General features: G+C 30.6%; 2 protein-coding genes across 2 annotated transcripts; both read left to right on the top strand.

The window, feature by feature from the left end:
- The first annotated feature begins 1,736 nt into the window (after positions 1 to 1,736).
- Lsm12a (LSM12 homolog a) lies at positions 1,737 to 6,730 on the top strand. The gene is made up of 5 exons (XM_065508883.1): positions 1,737 to 2,668; positions 3,683 to 3,816; positions 3,962 to 4,078; positions 6,176 to 6,307; positions 6,448 to 6,730. Exons 1-5 carry the CDS (start codon positions 2,548 to 2,550, stop codon positions 6,580 to 6,582), a joined length of 639 nt encoding a protein of 212 aa, XP_065364955.1. The 5' UTR covers positions 1,737 to 2,547; the 3' UTR covers positions 6,583 to 6,730.
- Positions 6,731 to 18,292: 11,562 nt separating this feature from the next.
- Positions 18,293 to 19,871, top strand: Tango4 (transport and golgi organization 4). Its single transcript, XM_065508985.1, has 2 exons — positions 18,293 to 18,434; positions 18,505 to 19,871. Exons 1-2 carry the CDS (start codon positions 18,322 to 18,324, stop codon positions 19,796 to 19,798), a joined length of 1,407 nt encoding a protein of 468 aa, XP_065365057.1. The 5' UTR covers positions 18,293 to 18,321; the 3' UTR covers positions 19,799 to 19,871.
- The last annotated feature ends 192 nt before the right edge of the window (positions 19,872 to 20,063 follow it).

The following is a 20,063-nucleotide window of genomic DNA, read 5'->3' as shown; positions in this document are numbered from 1 at the left end:
GTAATTTCTACATTTTTCATTTCCGACCCTATAAAGTATATATATTCTGGATCCTTATAGATAACGGTGTCGATTAAGCCATGTCCGTCTGTCTGTTTGTTCAAATAAACTTTCCGAAGCCTCCAAATAACTTACATACACGATTCATACATCAATCGAGAAAATCGGTCCACAAATGGCTGAGATATAAGGATAAAACCAGGACAACCTCGATTTTTGACATATTTTTGACCTATATCTGGATTACTAAGTCATAGACAATATAGATATCTAATGCCAGATATTTCAAAGACCTTAGCAATGACGTATATAAGACCATAGTAAGTTGGACCTACAATGGGTCAAAATCGGAAAAAATATTTTTTACCCGTTTTTTTTTTACGAAAAGTTTTTTTCGCTAAATATTAAAAACAATTGAAAAAAAATAAAAATTAAAAAAAAAATTTTTAATTTTAAAAAAATAATCCAAAAAATGTATTATACAAAATAAATTTTGTTTACCTAAAAATATTTAAAATTTTTATTTTGAAGTATAATTTGGTGAAGGGTATATAAGATTCGGCACACCCGAATATAACTCTTACTAGTTTTTTTTTAACATGTTTTCCTGGGCTAATAAACTTATATTAGAAAAAAATAACGTTCCTGGATAATACTTAATTGAATACGTCATACATACATGGTAGTATTTAATTAAATGGGTTAATTAATTTTCGATTTCAATAGCATTAAATTGAAAATATTACTTTTTTCCGATTTTCGACCATAAACGAAATCGACCTTTTCGGATTAGGCTAAAAGTAGTGTTTCGGTAAGTATTTGAAAATTTTATAAAAAAAAAAACATAGATTGTAGACTTTTAAAGGAGAAGCATCTTTAGAATATCATAACTGAAACCCGAGGATTCATATAATAATGTAAAATCTCTAAGAAAACTAAGGTATTTAAAAACCATCCAGAAAAACTGTTCTGTTCATGATGAAGATACAAGATAGAGATAGAAAAAATGTATCTAAAGTCAATTTTCAATATACCATAGAGTATAAAACCCAAAATATTCGTCAGAATTTTAAAAAATAGGTTTTTATTTCGTAATAATTTTTGAAATTGGAAAAGATTTGTTATAATTTTAAAAAAATAAATTTTAGTATAATTTTTATGCAGTTTAAAGGGCTACCAAAAATTTTACTATTTTTACAAATGCTGCTCTATGTTCACGTTTTTGGCAGGACGGATAACAATTATATGACAGATCTACTCCAATAAATATATTTATTTAAATTTTTTAAGAAATTTTAAAAACTCGATGCTAAAATTTTGTTTAAAAAAATCTATTTGCCTGAAGTAAGGTGGACGTTTATATGGGTTTAAAAAGTTATTATTACTAAGTTTTGTAGCTAGTTATCAATATTAATAAAATGGTTTTAAAAATCTTTGGAAAAATTAAAAAAAATAATCCTTTATTTCATCAAAAATAATTTTATTCTAAATCAATGCAATCATTACACTGTATTAAAATTCACAAATGTTTGGCAACGCCCCGCACACTTAAACATAGTTGGCAATACCTACATATTTTTGACATTTTCCCAATTCTTACATCACACATTTTCACACACACCAACTCACTCACTCTCGCATGCGTATGTGGACGAATGACAAAACAAAATGTAATTTCACAAAATTCTTCATCGTTTTTTGCCTTCTTCTTATTTTGTGGGACATAATTGCCTTCTTTCTCTTTATATACGTTTCGTGCGTTGATAAATTTTTTCCAACTTGTCGTCGGCACCGTTTTTTATTATTATTTTTTCAATAAAAATTTCATAAGAAAATTTATTGCAAAACAAATATTGCATTTAAACAATTTGTTTGGTGTAATAACGTGTATTAAAATAATTGTGCTTAAATATACAAATGAAAAAAATCTACACACACTTTCTCAAGCTGTGAAAAATTATAGGAAAAAACACAAGAAAAAGTTACAAGCAAGAAGAAAAAGGCTGGCAAAAAAAGGCAATCAAATTAGTAAGAACAAAACAAACGCCAGAAAAAAGTGAAAAGTCTTTTAGCGAGCGGGCCAAATTATCACTACACATACATCCGTACATTCTTCATTCAGTAATAACAAGGAAAAATAACAATTTGTTGCAAAAAATAAAAAAAACAATAAACTAACATACAACAGCATAGAAAATTGTGTCCTACAAAGTAAAGCTGGCTTGCTAAATACATAATCTCTGTGCTGCGGAAAACTTCCGGGTTAAATTGTTGAAGAAAAACCCAATAAAAAGTTAAAAACAGATTGGAAAAAGAGAAATATAAACAACATAAAAAGCAATTAACTGTGTGTGGTTTTTTATATAAATCAGGTTTGAGCAACACAACTTCTCACCAATCATCGCCAGCAAACCAAGCAACATCATCACCATCAACAATATCATTGTCGTCAACGATATCCATTGCTCACTACTGCTGTTGTTGTTGAATTTGTCGTCGTTGTAGTTGCTGTTACTCCCCCCAAAGATTGGCAGGCAACAATTAAAAATGGCCGCAGTTAATGATTGCTTCAGTATTGGATCCACAGTGATGTGCACGACCTGCTTCAATGAGGAATTTGAAGGAGAAGTGCTAGCATTTGATCACAACACAAAAATGCTGATTTTAAGTATCCTTTTTACAAAAAAAATATAATTTTATTAAGTTTCCATATTGTTAAAAACTTTTCCTCAGGTTTATGTTGTAATAAGGTGTCATATTCCAGATATCCCTATAAACAATTAGGTATATGGTCTTGCAAAATATTTAAAAGACCTGGTAACCCTAGCATTCAGTAAGAGAAAGTTGATTTATTTTTGCAATTTTTATGTTGTTTTTCATTTTTGTTTTTTCATTGTTTTTTTTCGCAAAAACAATTAAAAAATGTTAAATTCTAAACATGAATTTTTCTAGAATTTCATCTTTACTTTCGAGTTAAAAATTCTTTGTTTTGGCTGTTATCAAACCTAATTTTAATAGACGTTTTGTTGAGTTTTAAAATTCAGATCCATTAGTCAGTTATACAAGGTGACTAAAATGCTTATCACAAGTTCTTCATTAGCAATTAAGTGAAGATGAAATTATTAGAGTCTGGCCGACCGAAACTGAACTTAATATTCGGATGCTTTGACATTTTACAATAAAATATGAGATTTTGTAATCTACTAATTGCATTGAAAAGTAGTTTAAAAATGTTTCAATTTCGTTATTCCCAAATTTTGACTGAATATTGTATTATTGGACAAATCTCGGAATTTGAAGTTTTTAGACAGAATTAGTGAACAAAACAAGGTTCGATATAGCCATGACCGTCTGTATGTTGAAATCAACTTTCCGAAGACCCCAAATAACAACATACATGCACGATTGATACATCAATATATCCGCTATAGTCCCTTTTAAGTTGTTATTTAAAATCGAGAAAAACGGCTCCTCAATTGGCTGAGATAGAAGCAAAAAACCGCGACTACCTCAACCACTACCAATAATTTTTTTCATATAAGATGCGGCACTGCCGAATTATTACTTGTTTTTATTAGAAAATATTTATTTAAACATTATTAAAAAAAAATCATTATTTATTCTAAAATTTCAAAACCTCAAAACTATAGTATTTCCTTAACTTGTAAATTAACAATAACAGAATGTCGTTCAAAGAATGCTGAAAATTTAAATGACGTTCATGTATTGAATCTGTCTCTATGCAGCAATGTACAAGTGGTCAAGGAGTGTAACGGTAACTATGTTGATGATCCCCAGAAATTGAATTTGGAACAAGTAAGTCGTTCATAAACAACAATCACAAATATGTGACCCAAAAAAAATAAATAAAATAACATTATTGTAATAAGTACATACAATGTACAAATAATTGCTTAATAATAGTTTATTTCATTGTTTTCTTGTTTTTATTTTTTTTTAGTTGAAATTACGACTACGCAAAACAGTACAACATCGACAAACGTATCTCAAGTCGAAAAATGCTGATGTTAGCCCAGAGGCACAAGAATTATACAGAGTGATTGCTAAGCAATTTAAGGTTTGTTAACTGTCGATCGTACACTTAGGGGATGGCGTCGATACAATTTTATTAGTTTTGATTTCGCAATAATTATGACATAATTATATTAAGTAGTATAAAAACGATTTCTATAACATATTCTATCGGTCAGATGTATCGCTTTTCATCACCACAGATCGTTAGGCTTGTATGATGGAGAATTTAACAATAGTTATGTTCGCGTAATTGATAATTTGTAATAATTTGTAATAATTTGTACAAATTATCACTGGAAGTTACTGGATTCCGTTCGTTTACTTTTAAAAACTTGTAACGAGAGAGCAAGAAAGCGTTAAAAGTGACAGTTCGTAGATAGAGAACATGATATTTTTTACTGGACATTTTTTCGAATAGGGATATGTGGCTGAGCTGACTTTACGCTCCAGTTGGTGACACAAGGGTATATATAAGTGGTGGATTTATTATCGAGGACTGAGATAAAATCATAATTTAGGCTACTTTACTTCCGTACAGCTCTTCAGTCGGAATTTACATCCATAAAACGTACACCCAATTGGCTTTACGACATCTAGCTTAACCGAAGAATGCCGAGTGTCTATGATAACGAGTCACATTATATGATAACGCTTATATGGATCTCCGGACACAGTGAAAATCATTCATAGCTGAAGAACTTGACAGAATGGTGCATTGATGGATGAAAATCCCTTTTCTGGCTTTTCCCTTGGAAATTGCAAAACCATTGTCCAGCAGAAACTGTATGAGACTGCACAGAACAGATTAACCAATGAATACACTTGTGTTATTGCAAAGTCGACATGGTCCGTATAATAATGCTTAATGTAACAACTGTTGCAGTGCACTATTACTTTAGAAGCTGTCAAAACGGAGAATAGTAGGAGAATGTGCCTCATCTATTCTGTCATTATCCGTCCAACTTGAGGGAGCGTATACTTGGAACCCCTTTCCTCTCGTGTTTAGAGGAGTAATCGAGGATGAATCTGAAACACATCAATTTCATCAGAGAATCATATGAGAGACCAGATGCTTACTTCTTGGGTATCACAACGGGATCAACTTTTTGAATGGGCCCAAGTGAGCTGCCAACGGAACTTAACCTAATGACTTTAAAGTTCACAAGTCTTATTGCCTTCGTCATCCCTACCATTTTAGAACTTTAATTTCACGTTTTTTAAATTATGAAGTAAAAGGTTTGGTACTTTTCCGCAATTCGGATAACTGTACCATTTGATTCGTTTTCTGAACATCGCAACATTTTATAAAAGGTTTAGCTAGCTGAGCTTTATTTCTACATTTCAAACGGAGCTGATGTTAGGAGGATAGGAAACTAGATTTTGTACATTTGGATTGCTTGAGTATATAGCTCTCTAATAAGGTATCATTGTATATACCATAATAAGTGCCCGAGATAAAAGCAGATTGCATTTGGAAAGTATTTCTATAACACTACTTATAGAAAATAAAAAGGGATCAACTGGAGGGATCCAAATGAATCGTCGGAATGGCGAAAATGAGAAATAGAGAAAACTATTTTTTTTTCGATATGTTTGTATTGATTTTTCATTCTTCATTTATTGTATTGACAACTTAAGGTCTGGTTATAATACATGGCAGAACAAGCAAGGTACAATTATTAGAAAGTATTTTCTCAATTATACATTCCCTATAACTTCAAACAAAAGAAAATGACAGGTTGAAAGATGAAAACTAAATTGGGGTATGGGTAAACTTTCCGATAAAGTCTCTAACCAAATCTGTTTATAGAACACAATCGAGTAAGTCGAAACGAAAATTTAGCATGTGTTTTGTTATTGTAACAAAAACAAAAAAACACATGGGTGATAAAAAGAAATGTTGACAACAGATTTTTAATCGATAAAATATGTAGTTATGCTGTCAATGTTTATTATCTTTTATTTGTCCTGTACTAATTTGTAAAAATTATCGTTACATTGTTTAGACTTTATTTAGAGATTTCTTCCACATTTTTCACAAATACTGATAATTTAATTCGACGCTGTCCTTATGTGTTCACAAATAATTCCTTTTATTATTATAATTATTAATTTTCTATATATTTTATTTAAATTACAGAATAATGAAGTCTCTTGGCAAGGTCTAAATATACAGATATTTAATGAAGTCACCATAACACCACCATATAGGGCGGAAAACGTTGTCTCAACATCAAATAATAAAAGTTTATGCAACTATATTAAGAAAATGGTAAAAACTAGATGTGATGATGATTTATAAATAAAGAATTTTTCTATATAAATATAAGATTTTGTTTTATTTTTCGCTTTTGAAATTCATTTTATTATTTTTTTTTACGTTTTACGTTTTTTTTTTGTTTTTTTTTATAGATTGAAAATTTTATTATTAACAGAGCATCACCAGATAGTAATGATATGAGTACTTCGTCAGCATCATCGACTGCATCTTCATCATTTACATCATGTAATGCGGCAGCCGGATCTCCAGTGCCCGCTAATTCATAATAATATAGAACGTTTAAAAAAAAAGAAACAAAAAAAACAACACCAAGCAAGAACAAAACAAACAAAAAGAGTTTTAATTAACTAACATTATGTTAGTTAATTAAAAAAAATTTATTAAATTTTAATAAAAACTGCAAAAAAATCAAAATATTTCAATTTATTAAAAACCATTAGGAAACTACCTAAAATAAGGTAAAACAAATACTTGGGGTATTCACATGGTCTGCTATTAGTCATAATGTCCTAATCTATATATATAAAAATGAAATGGTCCATGTATGTAATGCCATCACGTGAGAACGGCTGGAGCGATTTGGCTGATTTTTTTTTATTCGATTCGAAGATTTCAGGAGATCGTTTGTAAAGAAAAAAATTTCCAAAAGTCCGGGTAAAATTTTTTTTAAGTCCAGTCAACTGTAATAAAAAAAGCCCCCTAAAGTATGCAGTACAAATTTAGATATTTTTTTTGCAAATATATAAGAACAGGCAGGTGTATGTTGGTTGGAGAAACTTGAAGTACTAACATTAATAAATAGCTACCGGTCGAAACCGGGGCGGTCAACTAGTATATTATAAAAGTGTTTGTTGTGTTTTAAAGAAAAAAAGTATTATTTTATGACAAAACAATAAACATAGTTCAAATAGTGTTATTAGTTTAGAACTTTTTTGTTTGAAACACAACTAAAGGTTGTTTAAACTATTATAATTTATTAGGTCATTATGACAATAAGACCAAATAGTAGACAGTGTGAATATCCCAATTATTAATTAATCAAAACGTATACGTTATTTAAGAAAATCTTGAACTTGATACGTTGTTTTGAATTTTGGGTATAACTTGAATATTTTTGATAGTAGAAGTTTAAAATTTTGTACACATATGCAATATGATGTAATGAATCGTAATCAACTACAAAATCAATTTCGAATTTTTTGATTATAATACGTTGTTTTGCATTTTAGGTGACGATATTTAGGATCGAAAAGGGTATTCATTTAAAAAAATGGAAAATTACACTATGATTTTTTTTATTTTTATGGTGGAATTTTATTCATGTTTTTGTTGTGTAAAACTGTAAAAAAATCAGAGTGTAATTTTCCTTTTTTTGAAATAAATAACCCTGATATTTTTCTGCAAACTATAAGGGTATTTATTTCAAAAAAATTTTAAAATGAATACTCTTAGTACACAATAATTATTGTATTTAAAAACTGTGATTTTCGTATAAAAATTTGAAGATTGTTTTCCTTTCGTGTTTATGAATCAGGCCCTAATACAATTTTTTTTAAACGATGAAATTATATTATGATTCCATGAAATTGTATTCGAGTCGCTTTACTGTCCATTCATGCTAGCAGTTAGTAGACATGTTTGTGATTTTTAATATTTTAGGTGAAGGTAACAGTCCCCGTTTTAAGTGGCACCGAACCTGTCAAGTGCTCCAGAGATGTAATGATTCTACCAGATACCTCTTTGGAAGCTTCGAAGTCTAATAAATCGACGTTGTTATGTTGGGTGGATCGAAAGCTATGGCGGAATCAGCAGTACAAGTAATACTTTGTTTCTTATGGTTTGTTTATCATTATTACTTATTTATTGATTTTACTTTAGGTATGTTGATGATCAGACAGTTGTTCAAGAAGGCAATTTGATTACCAGCCGTGGACCAGGAACTGCATTTGAATTTGGTCTAAAAATCGTTAATACAAATATCATTCTTTCAAAACTAAAAATGATTTCATAGGTACCACAAATATTTCTCGTTTTACTGTTCGTTAGCTTAGTACGCAAACGTAACAAGTCCACTTTTGATTGAAATTAAGATTTTGATGCAGAATGATAGTAAAACATAAGATACATATTTTGCAATAAAAATTTCGTTATTTTGTTTCTAACTGATGATTTTTCAGTGATACGCAAAAGTGCTAACTCCACAAAAAAAATAATAATAAGAAAACATGCTAAGTCCAGCAAAAAACATTGAATATGCTATTTAAATCTACTTTTTCAATACTATTTGCTATAATACTTTGAAGATTAAAATTTTTCGATGTAATCACTATAGTATGTTTACACAATTCACTGTAAAATAAAAAAAAATTAAATTTTGAAGAAATAATAAAAAACTAATTTATTTAAGATTTTGAGTTATTTTGTTTTACAGCAATGAAATAAGACTGTTTTTTATGTATTTAAATAATAGGTCTGTTCATTTACTTTCCAAGTAAATACTTGCAAAGAGAGAATAAAATCAATATTTACAAAATTACTCTCTTAAATTCTTAAAAATAGTAAAAAGTAAATGAACATTTTTCAAGTAACAATTGTTTTATACACACAATTTTCTTATTTTATTCCTTTTAAAATGTATAAATTCTCACATTTTCTTCAATTTTATTGAAAATTCTTTTTTTTACATTTTTTCACCACAAAAATTAAATTGTAAATAAATAAACAATAACACAAAATATATGAAATATAAGCTGCTAACTATTACGAGTTCAAAATAGAACTTGTAATAGTTTGCAACGAGAGAACACTCTCTAAAATTTATACGCTCTTGATTTTTTCTCTACTTGAAAGTTTTTTGAGTTAATGAACGCTTTTCCAGTAAAAATTTTTACTAACTAGTAACAACTTTTAGTTATTGAACATAGCTAATATGAAATAATAAAACCAATTTGTAAAATAATAAAACGAGAAATTAAAATTTACTATAAGAAAATGTGATAAGTCCAGCCAAAAATTAATTTATTTTTTTCAACTGATACTTAAGCCAACAGATCATAGGAGGGATCTGCGCCTACAGATCTAAAGAATATTGAAAGCAAAAAAAGATAGAACGTTTTTTGTCTCTCCTGTAAAATTAAAAAAATGGGACTTGGTACGTTTGCGTACTAAGCTAACGTGTTTCTGAAGAAGCAAAATTCCAATTTCAATCGGAATGAAAAATATCATGATGTAATCTAATATCATCATGATGTAATCTAAATAAGATTTTATTCAAAATACAAGTCCTAAGAGAAAAAAGACGCCCACAAATCTGAAATGGAACAACACATTGTAGACAACATGAATTAAAGAGTGCAATATTCCTCATACCATTTCATACATAACAACACCAGTGCCCCACCAATCGTTAACCTCTAATATTTCGACATGCCACAGAAAGTTTTCGTCGTGCGACCATCCTTGTCTAGCAATAGATTTTCGAGTTTTAGATCACGATAAATAATGCTTTGTGAGTGTAAATAATAGCCCAGAGCCGATATTTCATTAAAAATATTACAACTTAACCCTTAAGCGTACTTGTTGCAACTGATTTGTTTCGCAAAATTTGCAAGTTCATTTAAAAAAAAATGGCGAAATCTGTTTTTGATTTCTAAATCTGCGACAGAAAACCTCTTCAAACAGTCACCTCACACGAACACATGTAAACTTTACCTGGCTGACAGTTTGACTTAACTCTGCTTAAAACTTGGTGACTGAATTCGGTATATATAAAACTTATTTGGAACAATATTTGTGTAGATACCTACATAAATTAAACATTTATGACCGATAAAATCAATTTCGGGAGGACATTTGTGTGGGGGCTAGGTGAAATAATGGACCGACCAAATTATATCGAAATATCTTTAATAAAACACGATGATTATCAATATTTTATTTTTCGATCCTGGTTGATGAGCTCTTATCGAAATATGGACTCAAACTATATTTGCACTGATGATGTCGTTGCTGTAAAAGAGAAATATTTTAGTTTCAATGATATTAAATCTGGCGATTTTGTAATAGCCACAGCTAAGGAAATTAATCGAAAAGTTGGAGGTTACTCTCTGAAACTGGGAAGAATTAATGCTAAAATTGTTTTAGTTCTACAACTAGTTCTAGAATGCATGCACAAAGCCACTACTCGTTCTATGCAGTTTGGAGTTGCGACCAATGATTTTTGTTTGAAATTTTCAGCTCCAGAATTGGTTCTAAAGAAGATTTGCGGAACTAGTACCTACACGTTAGTTAGAACAGTACTGGAACCAGTTCTGTAATTAATGATATTTGTTTGAACATGTCTCCATCGGAACTAAATATTGGGAAGCTTTACGGAGTAAATGCACATTCTTAGGAACAGTTATAGTACTAGTTCTTTCACCAGTGATTTTTGTTTGATATCGACTAGTACCGGATTTCAGAAGTAATTGCGACTTCACTACTAGTTCCAAGGCTGTCATTGAAGGATCTGAAGAGGTTCTGATTACACTTGTTCTAGAACTAGTTATGTTTATGTTTTCCAACAGCTCTTTTCCAAAAATTATTTTTGGCTCCTTCGTCAAAAAATTTGGATTCAAAGACCAAATTAAAATGTATCGTCAACGTAAATCCGTAAATAAATTATTGTATTATTTGACCAATCGCTCTGAATACATGTCCAAGACCAGCAAGCCACTTTTATGTTTGGATGACGCTAAAGTTAATGTAAATTACCTGGGTACGGTAGTCAAGTAAAACTTTCGCTTTGGTGAAATTCTTTGGAGATGTGAAAGGTGTTTTCTATAAACACAATGCCTTGGCGGGACAATTGGAAAATATTGAGAAGGAACAAACTATGCAATTTCGCATAGCCACTAAAAAAGATGATCAGCTATTATTATTTAATTAATCTCTTGATTTGTTATTTATAACTTTGCAAATGTTCAAGTTTGTTGCGGGTGGTAATTTACTTGGCCAAATTTTGTTTTATGTTTGTCATATTTTGTTTAAGTGTAGCCCTCTTGTTTTTTTATCATTGACTTTATTTTTGTATGGTTTTAGTAGCTTAATTTTTACAATTGTATTTATGTTGTGCACTTTAGTTTGTGTTTTAGTTTGTCTTATTTATTTAATTTTGTGTTAAATTATTTCTTTTGTTTTGTTTATGTTCATGTGTGTCTTACTATCAATGTCTTCTTCATTGTCGTACTAAAATATAAGTGTGTGTGTGTCAGCTGCTTGTATACTAAATTGTAGTGGCTGTGTTTAGTAAGCATATGTGTAATGTTACAGTGTTGTATTTTCATTCAAAACTATTTAAATGTAGATAATTATGAAAATTGTAAAATTATGAATGAAAATACAATACTTGTTAAATTTTATGGGATCCTGATATGAAAGTTAAGACACACAGAAAATTTAGGATAAGAAAAATTTTAGCTATAAAAAAAAAAAAGTAATATAAATAAATAGGAAGGGGAAAATTTAAAAAGATGGCGAGATTACAAGTATGTAATAATTAGCGCAAAATGCATATATTTAAAATAAATAATTATTATATATTTTTATATATATACTTTTCGCGCGAGGAAAACTGGCAACATACATTTTCCAATATCGCTATATTTAGATATATGCAGCTAGAAATTGTAAATAAGACGAGAGATTGAGGACGAGCTTAGAAGCAATTGAAAACTCGAACAGGAGACATATAAGAATAATAGTAAAAAAATTTTGTGTGGTGTAATTATATTTGTTCCTTTAACAAAAGTAAAGGAATTTGTTTATTTCCATAAAATATAAAAAAGTGTTGAAGAAAATAAACGTAAGTGTATAATGACGAAGAAGTAGTTCAGTGTGATTAAGTGTATTTTCCTTTGTTTGTCACAGCTGGCTATCTCTGGAGGATTTTATCCCAAGGACTTCCTCAACACCACACAATGATACAGAATAGCCAGGTAATATTTTTCGTCTTCAACTGTATAAACAATTTAATTTTTAAACAAACAACTGATTTAAATTGGCAAACGAGTTAAATTGGCATGATTATTGTTTAATTTATAAAATATTGGCAGCCAAATATTCCATATTGTGAGAATACGTCTGTAAACGCAGAAAACAATAATAATAAACAAATTAAATAAAAAGAAAATAAGAAACAAAGATAAAAATTAATTTAAGTTAGTGTTAAGTGTATTTCGTGATATTGTGATCCAAAAATTATAAGTGTAACGTTAAATGTTTTAGTTCGTATGTATATGTTGTCCGTTTTGTTATGTACACTTCTCCCTCGAGAGCCGGTAAATTTAATAAAATATAAAATCTTGAGGAAACGTTTAAAACTTATCTAGGTCACAAAATTGAGCGCGAAACGAAGGAAAGTAAAAAAGAAATATATATTCATCTTAGGGAGCTCCTTCAGATAGAATAGGCATATATATAATCGTAAAAACCTAGAATTAGGAAAATATGCATTTTGAGATCTAGAAGTATAAGTTTAAAATACAAACGAATATAGATATAAAGATACGTGAAATTTAGTCATGAGGGAAAATTGTGAATATGTATAATATGTTTTATGTTTTTATTACTATGATTATGTGTATTTTTTTTTGTTAAGGAAATTTATTAATATTATAAGATTTAAAAAGTATAAATATGAATTAATAAAACATGTAGTTATGAAATAAAATTTAATAATATTTTTTTTTGGACTAATTAAAACAGGTTTGGTAATGATGGATAGGTAAGTGGAGAAGTGGTCATGTGGTCATTTGGGTCGTAGAGACTTGTGGAGCGGATGCGCCTACGACATGGTTGGGTGGGCATGATAGGGACCAACACCTGTCCCTGGTCATTATTCATGTGGTGTATTTTGTTCAGTGTCTGTTTTGTGTTCACTTTTGTTTATTGTGCGGAAACGCGGCTGGAGATGAGGGTTGGAACCGCCTGAGTTCAAACATGCCAAGAGCTAGTGGGAAACCTCGCCAGGCCAACCGATCCGTAACAGTATGGCGCCCAAACGAATGAGACAACTTAAGCTACGTCTCAAATCCATGAGAATGTAACTTAAGCTGTAAAATATCAACATGTATTACACCAAAACATGTGGCAATAGCCCATTAATTTATGATATAGACCAAATTACAGCCGAGATTTATATTGCAAGAGTTGACTTGCATAGCCACTCTAGGACGTAATGGAGTGTTGTATGAAGTGGAACTCTTGGATATGATGACCGGCGAAGTTTTACATATCGGGATGAATAACAGTAGCTTGAGAGTGACTTGTAGTGTCCCCAAATGTATTGTATTCGTGTCCTTTTGTTTGAGTTTGTTTTAAAGTTTTGTTTTTGTCATTTTTCAGTGTTGAATGTAGTATAATGTCTGATATCCTGTCGTATCATGTGTATATCGAAGTGTGTTGTATCAGAGTTATATGCGTTCGTCCTGAAAATGATTGTTAAAGTTCAATTGTTTAGAGTTATTTGTCAGTTTTGAGTGTTGTATAATGTCTGATAGCCTGTCATGATCGTGTGTATCGTGAAGTGTGTAGTATCAGTGTTATATGCGTTCTAATTGTTAGTAACTTTGTTTAATTTTGATTTAGTTTTGTTTGTATACCACATGAAGAATTTCAATAGTTTTGATAAACCGCTTTGACCTCCACATCCGTCCATCATTGCCTAAACCAAGATTTAACAAATAACTATATTATGATTTGCTTTTATTATTCTTTTTATTTTTTGGTTTACTTAATTATTTACAATATCTATTTATACATAACTAAAATCTTCATTATTTATTTTGCATGTTATTTATATATTTTTATATTTAAATTAAGTTTTTAAAAATTATTTATCTTGATTTTAATTTCATTTGACACAATATTTTAATAGTTATAATTCATTTTTATTATGTATTTATACAATTATTTATTTATTGATTTTATATTCTATTTATTTGTCTATTTATTTATTTGAATGTGATTTTATTATTTATTTTATTTACTTATTTATTTTTATTTATTAAATTGCATGTTTATTTATTTATTATGTTTATTAAAGTTTTGTCCACATTTATATTTATACATTTATTTATTTACTAGATTATTTACATATTTATTACTTTTTTTTATATTTACTATTTATTTATTTCATTATTTATTATCTTAATTATGTATATTGTTTATTTTGACTTTAATTATTTAGTTTTAGTTATATATTTATCAATTTTTCAAAATCTCATTGTTTATTTATATTTTATTTGTTTTGTTATTGACATCTATTCTGCCAAAGTTTGCACTATTCTGAAAACGCCAAATTTTAAATTGCCAAATATCTAGCTTATTTAAACACAATTGGTTTTGCCACAAATATTTCACTTGATTACAGCTTCAATACAAATTTACTTATGACTTCGATCTCTCGTCTAATCGTCTAATGTATCAATTAATAATGAAAGTTTCCGCCAGTCTGTATATTTATTTTATGAATACCATTGTTGAAGATTGTCAGGATTACGAAGCCAAGAAACGGTGATAGAATTTGTCTAGTCCACAATTGTGCAATAAAATTAGTGATGGAAAACCGCAATAGTAGATTTAGGAAAACTGTGATAAATTCTGTGATATAGTGTTTAAGTTGTGATGTCTTTTGTGTTTTTATTTATACACATATGTAGGTTTAAAGTTGTGCAATATAGATTTAATATCCATGTTGTGCTAGTCCTTCAATTTAAACCTGAAAAAGAAACAAAAAGATTCACAAAGTAAATGCTTATATTTAAAATTAATAATAGTTAGTACTTCCCGTAGGTGATATTTTGATAATGATCTAAAATCTCTGAAACTTTTACTATTTAAAAGATTCCAGAGATTATAGCCAGTTCTGAGCATGAAGTTTTCTTTGACCAGGAATAGAATTCTAGAGGTGTGGCCCGTTTTTTTTCTGCTTCAAAAGGAGCGTTCGTTTTCATATAATAGGCACGCGTCTGTGCCCTACTGATCTTATGACAGTAACAAGAAACTTATTTAAATTTAGTTTAAAGGGTTGCCTCTATGTTTTTATTTCCTCGTGAAACAAATTCAGCAGAGTGCTTTCAGTCTTGGGACAGGAGCTAAGATCCACCCAAAGCTCACCTATGACATGAAGTACACTTGCGAGGTTTCCTAAAAACATAAAATTTATTATGAGATAATAATTATATTACAAATACTCACTTTTTTTGCCCGGCTAACTTTTATGTAGAGCTGAGACTCTTATATCTCAGGGTGTGGGAGTTCCCCACGTTGTGCTTCCAAACCGAATAATGACCCGCACACCGTTCCCTCTGGCTGGCACCAGCGAAACCGGAGTTTTGTTGCGGGTGGTAATTTACTTGGCCAAATTTTGTTTTATGTTTGTCATATTTTGTTTAAGTGTAGCCCTCTTGTTTTTTTATCATTGACTTTATTTTTGTATGGTTTTAGTAGCTTAATTTTTACAATTGTATTTATGTTGTGCACTTTAGTTTGTGTTTTAGTTTGTCTTATTTATTTAATTTTGTGTTAAATTATTTCTTTTGTTTTGTTTATGTTCATGTGTGTCTTACTATCAATGTCTTCTTCATTGTCGTACTAAAATATAAGTGTGTGTGTGTCAGCTGCTTGTATACTAAATTGTAGTGGCTGTGTTTAGTAAGCATATGTGTAATGTTACAGTGTTGTATTTTCATTCAAAACTATTTAAATGTAGATAATTATGAAAATTGTAAAATTATGAATGAAAATACAATACTTGTTAAATTTTATGGGATCCTGATATGAAAGTTAAGACACACAGAAAATTTAGGATAAGAAAAATTTTAGCTATAAAAAAAAAAAAGTAATATAAATAAATAGGAAGGGGAAAATTTAAAAAGATGGCGAGATTACAAGTATGTAATAATTAGCGCAAAATGCATATATTTAAAATAAATAATTATTATATATTTTTATATATATACTTTTCGCGCGAGGAAAACTGGCAACATACATTTTCCAATATCGCTATATTTAGATATATGCAGCTAGAAATTGTAAATAAGACGAGAGATTGAGGACGAGCTTAGAAGCAATTGAAAACTCGAACAGGAGACATATAAGAATAATAGTAAAAAAATTTTGTGTGGTGTAATTATATTTGTTCCTTTAACAAAAGTAAAGGAATTTGTTTATTTCCATAAAATATAAAAAAGTGTTGAAGAAAATAAACGTAAGTGTATAATGACGAAGAAGTAGTTCAGTGTGATTAAGTGTATTTTCCTTTGTTTGTCACAGCTGGCTATCTCTGGAGGATTTTATCCCAAGGACTTCCTCAACACCACACAATGATACAGAATAGCCAGGTAATATTTTTCGTCTTCAACTGTATAAACAATTTAATTTTTAAACAAACAACTGATTTAAATTGGCAAACGAGTTAAATTGGCATGATTATTGTTTAATTTATAAAATATTGGCAGCCAAATATTCCATATTGTGAGAATACGTCTGTAAACGCAGAAAACAATAATAATAAACAAATTAAATAAAAAGAAAATAAGAAACAAAGATAAAAATTAATTTAAGTTAGTGTTAAGTGTATTTCGTGATATTGTGATCCAAAAATTATAAGTGTAACGTTAAATGTTTTAGTTCGTATGTATATGTTGTCCGTTTTGTTATGTACACTTCTCCCTCGAGAGCCGGTAAATTTAATAAAATATAAAATCTTGAGGAAACGTTTAAAACTTATCTAGGTCACAAAATTGAGCGCGAAACGAAGGAAAGTAAAAAAGAAATATATATTCATCTTAGGGAGCTCCTTCAGATAGAATAGGCATATATATAATCGTAAAAACCTAGAATTAGGAAAATATGCATTTTGAGATCTAGAAGTATAAGTTTAAAATACAAACGAATATAGATATAAAGATACGTGAAATTTAGTCATGAGGGAAAATTGTGAATATGTATAATATGTTTTATGTTTTTATTACTATGATTATGTGTATTTTTTTTTGTTAAGGAAATTTATTAATATTATAAGATTTAAAAAGTATAAATATGAATTAATAAAACATGTAGTTATGAAATAAAATTTAATAATATTTTTTTTTGGACTAATTAAAACAGGTTTGGTAATGATGGATAGGTAAGTGGAGAAGTGGTCATGTGGTCATTTGGGTCGTAGAGACTTGTGGAGCGGATGCGCCTACGACATGGTTGGGTGGGCATGATAGGGACCAACACCTGTCCCTGGTCATTATTCATGTGGTGTATTTTGTTCAGTGTCTGTTTTGTGTTCACTTTTGTTTATTGTGCGGAAACGCGGCTGGAGATGAGGGTTGGAACCGCCTGAGTTCAAACATGCCAAGAGCTAGTGGGAAACCTCGCCAGGCCAACCGATCCGTAACAAGTTATTAATTAAATTGATGTTTTTATTTCTTTTCACAATGTGAATACACTTTAAAATTCGAACTTCTTCCTTCTAAATTGTGTCGAGGAAATTCGCAAATCATTTTAAAAATAGCATTTCTCGCTGCTTTTTTGAGTTTGTGAAACCAAATTCTGTTGCAGAAAACACCTTCAAACCGACGAACTACGAGTCATGTGTAATCCTTACCTGTCCGACGAGTAAAAAATCCCTGCTTAATAGTGTTTGTCAAACACGCATGTAATTTAAATAGGCGTGTTTGACGAGTCTGTTTGACAGTCAGACTCTTCAAACACGATTTATCTGCGCTGCCGTTCCAATCTTGAAAAAGCAGTACAAAATACAACTCTGTACGAACAGATGCGACATCTGGGTGTCAAAATTTTCAGACAAAATACAACGCTGTATAAAAGCTACCTGTTACCAGTACACAGTGAATGTTAGAAATAAACAAGAAGTTGCAATAAACACATTTCCCCTATTTTTTTTAGTAAAGGAAAAGCCGCTTTTTCTGGGAAAGTTAATAATTGTATAAAAATACCATAAAACAGCCATGGAGGAGGTTCAGCGACACAGTGTTCATACCCTAATTTTTCGTTCTTTAAAAAGAACCCATGACATGTTCGTTTCAAATCAGGGAGCTCTGCCAGAAATTGATGATAAATTGTAAGTGTGACTGACATCTTTATTGGAGTTACATCTGAAATAAATGTTTTTTATACGTTTTGTTTACTAGAGAAAAAATTAGAAAATCTATTAAGGCACGTGACAGTTATGGTTTGGTATTCGATCGAGCTGCCCAAGCAGCAGAGTCCAAAAAGTATTCCAACGGTGGTGTTGGTGCGGGTATGGATGCTTTGGAAGGTCCAGAAAAACCTTTAGCCATTACAGATGGCTCTAAAGACAATATGGCTTTATTAGCAGGAAATAACAAAAATGGCGATATACCCATCAGCAATTCATTGGTTTCAGCACCTGGCATGCGTTCGGCCACAGGAGGCAGCAATGTCCAGTTGATACCCAAAAAAGCTCCCACAATTCCAAAACCCACTTGGCATGCTCCTTGGAAGTTGTCGCGTGTTATATCTGGACATTTGGGTTGGGTACGTTGTATTGCTGTGGAGCCGGGTAATGAATGGTTTGCCACCGGAGCTGGTGATCGCGTTATAAAAATTTGGGATTTGGCTAGTGGTAAACTGAAACTTTCCCTCACGGGTCATGTAAGTACGGTGAGAGGTTTGGCTGTTAGTGCTAAACATCCCTATCTCTTCAGTTGTGGTGAAGATCGTCAAGTGAAATGTTGGGATTTGGAATATAACAAAGTTATTAGGCATTATCATGGACATTTATCAGCCGTCTATTCACTAGCCCTGCATCCCACTATCGATGTTCTGGCGACTTCAGGACGTGATTCTACTGCTCGCATTTGGGATATGCGCACAAAAGCCAATATACACACCTTAACAGGCCACACCAATACCGTGGCTAGTGTTGTAGCTCAAGCAGTTAATCCTCAAATTATTACTGGTTCTCATGATTCCACAGTACGTTTATGGGATTTAGCTGCCGGCAAAAGCGTATGTACTCTGACGAATCATAAAAAATCCGTACGTAGCGTAGTTTTACATCCCAATCTGTACATGTTTGCCTCAGCCTCTCCGGACAACATCAAACAATGGCGCTGTCCCGAGGGTAACTTTGTGCAGAACGTCTCTGGTCACAATGCTATTGTCAACTGTATGGCTGTCAATCCGGATGGTGTTATGGTTTCGGGTGGTGACAATGGCACCATGTTCTTTTGGGACTGGCGTACTGGCTACAATTTTCAACGTTTTCAAGCACCCGTCCAGCCAGGTTCTATGGACAGTGAGGCTGGTATCTTTGCCATGTGTTTTGATCAGTCAGGTTCTCGTCTTATAACAGCTGAAGCTGATAAGACCATTAAAATTTACAAGGAAGACGATGAAGCCACTGAAGAAACACATCCTGTCAATTGGAGACCAGAGATTTTAAAGAGACGCAAATTTTAATTTAAGTTTGTTAAGAAATTTGTATTTAGTTTTAATTAATAATAAAGTAAACTATTTTTTAAATGTATACAAATCTATAAGACCGTACTCTTTTGGGTGGCAAAATTTTAAGCTTGACTTTAAGGTTGCAATGCAACAATGTAATGAAGAGTAATTTTTTTAAATTTTGGTTGATAAATCAATCGTCAGCTTATTATTATCGGTCCACAAATGGCTGAGATATAAGGAAAAACCAGGACAATCTCGATTTTTGACCTATATCCTA

The sequence above is a fragment of the Calliphora vicina genome, chromosome 4 (genome assembly GCF_958450345.1).
Source record: "Calliphora vicina chromosome 4, idCalVici1.1, whole genome shotgun sequence".
In the NCBI taxonomy this organism is placed as follows: Eukaryota; Metazoa; Arthropoda; class Insecta; order Diptera; family Calliphoridae; genus Calliphora; species Calliphora vicina.
The sequence above is the reverse complement of the archived record's forward strand: the minus strand, read 5'-3'. Positions and strand labels throughout refer to the sequence as shown.